Here is a 6,842-nt window from a genome sequence, read left to right on the forward strand (position 1 = left end):
GATTTACGATTGTGTAGATAAATATCCCAGTATATGCTTAAAATATTAAATTTTCCCGCATTTTCTTCCTGAAAGTAGGGGTGATGAAAGCGCACCCCACATCAATAAGTGTGGGGATATACCCCCATCCCCCCGCTATCTACGCCCCCTGTCAGATTGAATCAAATTGACTTTGATATGCATACAAATATTCTAACCATAATCTTTGTTAGCCAGCTACCTACAGGCACCGCGAACGATTTTGAGTGGGGTGCTAAAATTGTTACGCCAGACAGTGGCGCAATGCAGAGATTTCGAGAGGGTGGTAAGAAAAGATGCGGGGGTATGCGGTCCTCTCCCTCAGAAAATTTGAAATCCCCATTATTCCTCCTGTAAAGTAGGGGGGATGAGTTGTACACGACCATCACCCCCCCACTCATAAGTGGGGGCATGCATCCACGCCCTCTCCCCCCGCTATTACGCCCCTGCATAATATGTTACATATGAGTACATATGACAGCATTGACAGGGCGTCAAGCTAGGCGTTGACTCCTGGTGATGCTCTATTAGGAGCGTTCCCAACTTTAATGTCATTAATGTCGTGATATAAAAGAGATATAAAGGGGGGGCAGATCGATATAAATTAGATATCAAAGGGGGGTTATTTATGAAATAGATATCAAGGAGCGATATATATAACGATATAAAAGAGCTATTAAACTTGCGCGCCTTGCTGCGCGCTAGCAAGCGAAATACAGAGCGGGGCATGTTCGCTTTGTTTCGGCTGGACTTCGCTGCTTCATTGCTCGACGCAAGCAAAAATTGAGACTGGGGTAGGTTCGCTTTGTTTCGCTGGACCAGGGGCATCCCATGCCATCCCATGCCATCCCATTCAATCCCATCCCAAACAGTAAAAAATAATAAGAAATCAAAAGATAAAAGACATTAAAAATAAAAAATAAAAAATAAAATAATAAAAAATAATACATACTAAAGAGGTAGGTAAAGGGAAAAAAAGGAAAAAAGAGGAAAATAAGTTCCCCAGCTGGGGACTCGAACTGGGAATCCCGGTGTAGGAGACGGATGTTTTAGCGATTAGGCCACTGTGCCGTTAAGGCATGCCATGGATTCACACGTACGTGATGTTAATCTGTACGCACCGCCCCGCCATCTATTGATGAATAGAAATTTTTATCAATTTTTAACTTTTTAACTTTTTTAATTTTTGTTTTAGCCAGAACCACCTCCCAGACGTGCTGATTCTGAAAATATTTTTAGTTTTGCCTTTAGGCTGCGGAGTTCTCTAGTTATGCGAGTACGGACTAATTCGGCTGAACATCTTCATATATATATATATTTATATAGTACTTGAAGACGTAGGGGGAAGAAGGGCGGAAGGTGATTTAGATAGGAGGTTAGTCTTACGAATTCTGTGATACCTACAGTCATTTCTACAAGTTAATAAAGGCTATAACTGCATGGTACTGTGAATAAGGGTTGTTGATCTCCGCTCCGGCATCGTAGCAGCATCGAGTTGTAAAGTTGTTGATCTCCGCTCCGGCATCGTAGAATCGTAGAGTTGTAAAGTTGTTGATCTCCGCTCCGGCATCGTAGCATCGTCGAGTTAGCAAATGATAGCAGATTGTAGCAAAGAGTAAAGACGATGTAGTCGCAGAAATTGTTCTTGAAGACTTTATTAGTAAACACAATACAAATATATATACATTACGGCGACCTAGGCACCCAAGCCTAGGCCCCGTCATCTCTGTTTTCGTCTATCTCCACGACATCGTCTCTCGTCTCTTCTTTTGGGTAATAACTTACTTATGATCTTTCGTCCGTGCCGTTTCCGAAAACCGCCCGGCGACATTTTCAATCCGATCGTTTTTTTTTATTATCGGCCGGACCTTGGCTCGTAGGTGTGGCGCGTCACGTCACCCATCCCCGGCACAAGGTGTGACGTGCCAAGCGTCGCATCCTGTCGCCACGGTTTGCTAAATACAATATAATTATTATCGTCCTACGTTTGAGCAATTTATAGGAGTTAAGAGAATTTTGTCAAAGAAGTTACAAGTAAATATTAATTTAGAATTGTCACGTGTTAATCGAGCTTCCCACTGTATATTATAGTAAGTATCGTTTGGTTTGTGCTCGTGCTTCCTAAGCAGAGCAAGCTGTTGGAAATCCCACCAAAACACCATCTACCGACAGTAGGAGTCCAATATCTGTAGTAAAATAAAGTTCAAAACTAAAGATAATAATAATGCACACATGTGCCTATTTTTCAGTTTAAAATTCTAACAAATAATGGAAAATATGAAACGGGTAATGATATGATTCTCTCACATTCAAACACAGCAAAAAGATGCTAAATGATTAATGATTAAAAACCAACAAGTTTTGACTACAAATGCTGAATATCTATAAATCACTTAAGACTATATTCAGGCGGTAAACATAAAAGCAGTACCATTTTGTGAGTGACATTTTTATATGTATACAAGTACAGAACAAATTATACTCACATAAAAACGCGGCTTTTTAAATGATAAACGTGAAATGTTACTAAGATACAAAATCAAATAGGTCTGAAAACATACCGAACGACTAAACTACTTAACAGTCTAACACTAACAATAAAGAATCGTGCAGCTAGCCATTTAAATTCATTCCGTTTCAGAGTTTGCCCTTTGAATACGTCATGGGTGTTTAAAATCCGTTTCCTGACATGTTCCAGAGGAGGGAAGTGCTCACAGCATATACACATACCCAAGTGACCAAACCAAATTTTTTCCTACTTTTATATGTGCTAAGTGCATTTGGAAAGGTCTGCTAAAAGGTTGGAAATGTAAGCTACTGAATCACCTGTTACCATGCGCCTACTTCAAAGTGTAAACTGCAGTTATGTTATTATAATATTATTATATATCTGTATTTCTATTCAGTATGAGTTATATTGTATTCTTATATTTTGTACGCAGTGGCTGGAGGTACGGTAGCCCCTTTTTTGCGTTAGGGTTAGGGTTAGGATTAGGGTTAGGGTTGGGTTTAGGGTTATGGTTAGGGTTAGGTTTAGGGTTAGGGTTAGGGTTCTAGCTCATCTAAACTCTCAAATCGTGAATTTATTTCCCAAGGCGTTATTTCGAAATCTAGCGCCACCGCCGCCATCTTTGTCTCGTTAAGTATGAAAGCGAATGGACTCCCGTACCCGTAGCCTCGAGACATTAAGATACGGCTACCGTACCCGTAGCCACTGCCTATTTTTTGTATGTAACCTTTGTTCATAAACTAATCGGGTTGTTCTGTGCAAGGCACGACGTTTATTGTCGGTATCTTTTCCACTTTTATCGGAAGTGCTATCACTCTCTTTGCATTGGTTATGTATCCCCATGTCTGTAGAGGCTAATCCTCAACCACAATGGTCACACTCACAGGCATCTTGTAAGTGTCAGAGCCACAGAATTATAGAGAGATACCTATATTATTTCTATGGTCAGAACAAGCTGTATTGTAGAAAGGAGGTTGTAGATTAGGTACGGAATCGGCTTAGTTGGCACGAGTGGTACGTGATGCGTCACCTCTACGCATTTTAAACACGCTACACGTGAGATGTGACGTGAGTTGTGACACGTGAGATTTAGCGCCACAGAAAAATGAAACAATCAGGTGGCTATTTACGTTCTGAGAACAATAGACGTATATATCTATATATACACACACACACACACACATATATATATATATATACATATATAGCATGTCACGTGACGTCAAACGTAAGTCGATGTTGCCAGTTGTATAATCAATGTTGTCTGCTAAGTGCTGCTGTAACCTAGCATAAACACTTACTCGCCCAAAACGGCCAATATGTGTGGCAAAAGAAGGCTTGAACCAGAGATGGACAATATATCCGATGTGGTAAAACATAAAATTAGTACAAACTCAGAATCTTCTCAGCCTGTGCTGTGCGCTCATTGACAATCAATGCAGAAGCTCAACACTTTGTGTATACACTTTGAGTATGCGGGAAGTGTGATGCTCGTTGGCTAACACACACTATTCTTTACATGTGTTTGAAAATCACGGGACTTTCGTGCTGTGGCGCTGCTAAATTTTCTTGGGCTATTCGCTGAAAAAATCGGGTAATTTTATGAGAACGCGCTCTGGAATGGTATCGCAGAATATGCACGAAGTCATAAGGATTCCTATATATGTCAATTGTCAAATTATGGAGTCTGACAGTAAATCGGCTAGTAATTGTATCGCCCGCGACGAAGTCGGCGGGGATACTATGATTTCATGTCTCCCCAGCCGCCGCCGCCGCTCGGTCCGCCGCAGAGAATTTCCCTTCCGCTCTATAACTCGACCCCTAATTGACCTAGCGTGACCAAACTTCGTATACTTACACATCTTTGAGAGAAGGTGTGCAGAGTACGCAATAAACCAAGGTCACTGCGACCGTTTTATTACCTTTACCTTGATCTTGACATATTTCCCTCCCGCTTCTCTAACTCGCCCCTAATTGACCATAGTGAGCTAACAACCTTGGTATACTTACACATCTTGGAAGAAGTGAGTCAGCGTACCAAAACCCAGTCACTGCGACCTTTATTTGACCTTCACACTTGACCTTGATCATATTTCCCCTTCCGCTGCTCTAACTCGGCCCCTAATTGGACGGCTAGGCGTACGCAAACATTGGTATACTTACAGTGTTACACCATCTATGGAGTGAGAAGTGAGGTCAGTGTATCCAACAAAACCAGGTCCTGCGACCCTTTATTTGACCCTTGACTTTGACCTTGAATCATATTCGCTTTCGCTCTCCTAACTCTGCCCTAATTGACGCTAGCGCACCAAACTTGGATAGCTTACACATCTTGGAGAAGCGTGTGTCGCGGTACCAAAACCAGGTCACTACGACCTTTATTGACCTTGACCTTGACGTTGCATCATATTCCCTTGCCGCTCTATAACTCGGCCCCTATTGACCTAAGCGGCTACCAAAACTTGTATACTTACAACATCTTGGGAGAATGTGTGTCGGCAGTACGCCGAAACCAGTCACTGCAACCTTTTTGACTTGACATTTGATACATGACCTTGATCATATTTCCCTTATCCTAATAACTCAACGCCCTAATTGACCTTCAGCGCGAACCAAATATCGTATTACTGTTAACATATCTTGGGGAAAACACGGGGGATACATGTAGTTGGCGACAACTGCCCTTTCTAGTTGAATCAGGACTCGTAGAACATTGAATCTGGAACATTTAGAAGTTAATTTATGGATTTGGTACACCGTAATTGTAATTGTTTTTGGAAAAGTGAAAGAGATTATTGAAGAAGCTTGGCTTTCCAGACATATCCTCTATCAGTTGAATGTTGATTTGAATTAAGCCATCTATTTCTCTTCTTTCCTAACTTGATGCTTATAAGACTTCATTGCTGGGGTCGAGATGAAAGGCTGCACTAAACAAAATAAGATTGCAATATAGGTCTAGATACAATCAAGAGTAGATAATAACATGTTATTATCTACTCTTGATACAATCATATGTGATTAGCTCTTGATATACATTGTAAATGAGTTATACCTATTGTTTAAATGCAGGCGGGCTGAGAAGAACCGGCACGCAGCTAAAGTGCGGCGTGACCGTGAAATGGAGGTGATGACCAGTCTTGCTGAAGCCCTACCATATGAGCCAGTGGTTGGGCAGCAACTGGACAAGGCTTCAGTGTTCCGACTTGCTACTGCCTTCCTTAAGCTGAAACGCACTTTGGCCGATCGTGAGTATACTGGAGTTTTCCTTTTCAGAGTTTGCGTGTTTGTTCATTTATTTGATTGCTGGCTTGAGAACTGAGCAGGATCAACTTATTTCATACGTGCTTATTGTTTCAGATAACAAAAACTGCTATGCACACTACATTTGTGTGGATATATTTATCTAATTTCACTGAAACATTTGCTTGATCATTAAGGGCTGAGTAAGCTTTTTACTATTTAGCCCTGTTTGTACTGTGTGTGTTTGTGTGACACACATGATTGTGTGCGTGCGTGCATCCCTGTGTGCATGTGTGTGTCATTTTCATTTCAAATTATCAATTTGACATTAGTTAAAAAGTAATAATTAGTAGAGGTTGAAATGGTTTGATAATAAGTGAATGAACTAGATCACAATTAAAAAACCAGGGGAGTTCGATATTTACTTTCCCAGATGTTACTGTGATTTATTTAAAGTCACTTTCTAACATTCTATGCTCGACCCAGCTAACAAAGTTATGTTCCTTGAATGTTATGGGAATGTTTCTTTTAGGTTAGCAGAACATTATTCAGTAACGTTCTAATAACGTTTTTTAGGAAAGTTTTCCTGACATGCTGAGAACGTTTTTACCAACATTCACATAACATTGATCAACCTCCGAAAATGACATATTAACTGCAGCAACACTACGTATGCGCTGCAGACTTATCCTAATGTCTCGAGTACGGCAGTCCCCCCCCCCACACACACACATGCACACACAAGTACAAACAGTATAACTACCACTATCCCTATAACTAACTATAAAGCGACTCGAGTCGTGTATATATATAGCGTCTAAAAACAGATAAATTAATCTATGGTGTATGACCTTTGGCTTTCAATAACAAACTGAACTGAACTGTTTCTGAACTGACAATCAATCCCAAACAACTAGTGTAGGCTAGCTAATTGATTAATTAATTAATAATTAAATAATTAATTAAATAATTAGGCTGGAGATTTGTTAATAGCTATATAGTGAACGACATTATTTTGTGGGAAAGCGATGCATGCATACATGCCAACTTATTTTGAATGAAAAGCGGTAGATTC

General features: G+C 40.5%; 1 protein-coding gene across 1 annotated transcript in view; it reads left to right on the top strand.

Annotated features, from left to right (window-relative positions):
- The window catches only part of LOC106811189 (neuronal PAS domain-containing protein 2-like), a 26,457-nt gene that overhangs the window by 11,745 nt on the left and 7,870 nt on the right, over positions 1-6,842 (top strand). The window contains exon 2 of the mRNA XM_014814732.1: positions 5,597-5,772. Coding sequence (XP_014670218.1) covers positions 5,597-5,772 — 176 coding nt within the window. The remainder of the gene's footprint in view (positions 1-5,596; positions 5,773-6,842) is intronic.

This window comes from Priapulus caudatus, unplaced genomic scaffold, assembly GCF_000485595.1.
Source record: "Priapulus caudatus unplaced genomic scaffold, Priapulus_caudatus-5.0.1 Scaffold512, whole genome shotgun sequence".
Classification (NCBI taxonomy): domain Eukaryota; kingdom Metazoa; phylum Priapulida; class Priapulimorpha; order Priapulimorphida; family Priapulidae; genus Priapulus; species Priapulus caudatus.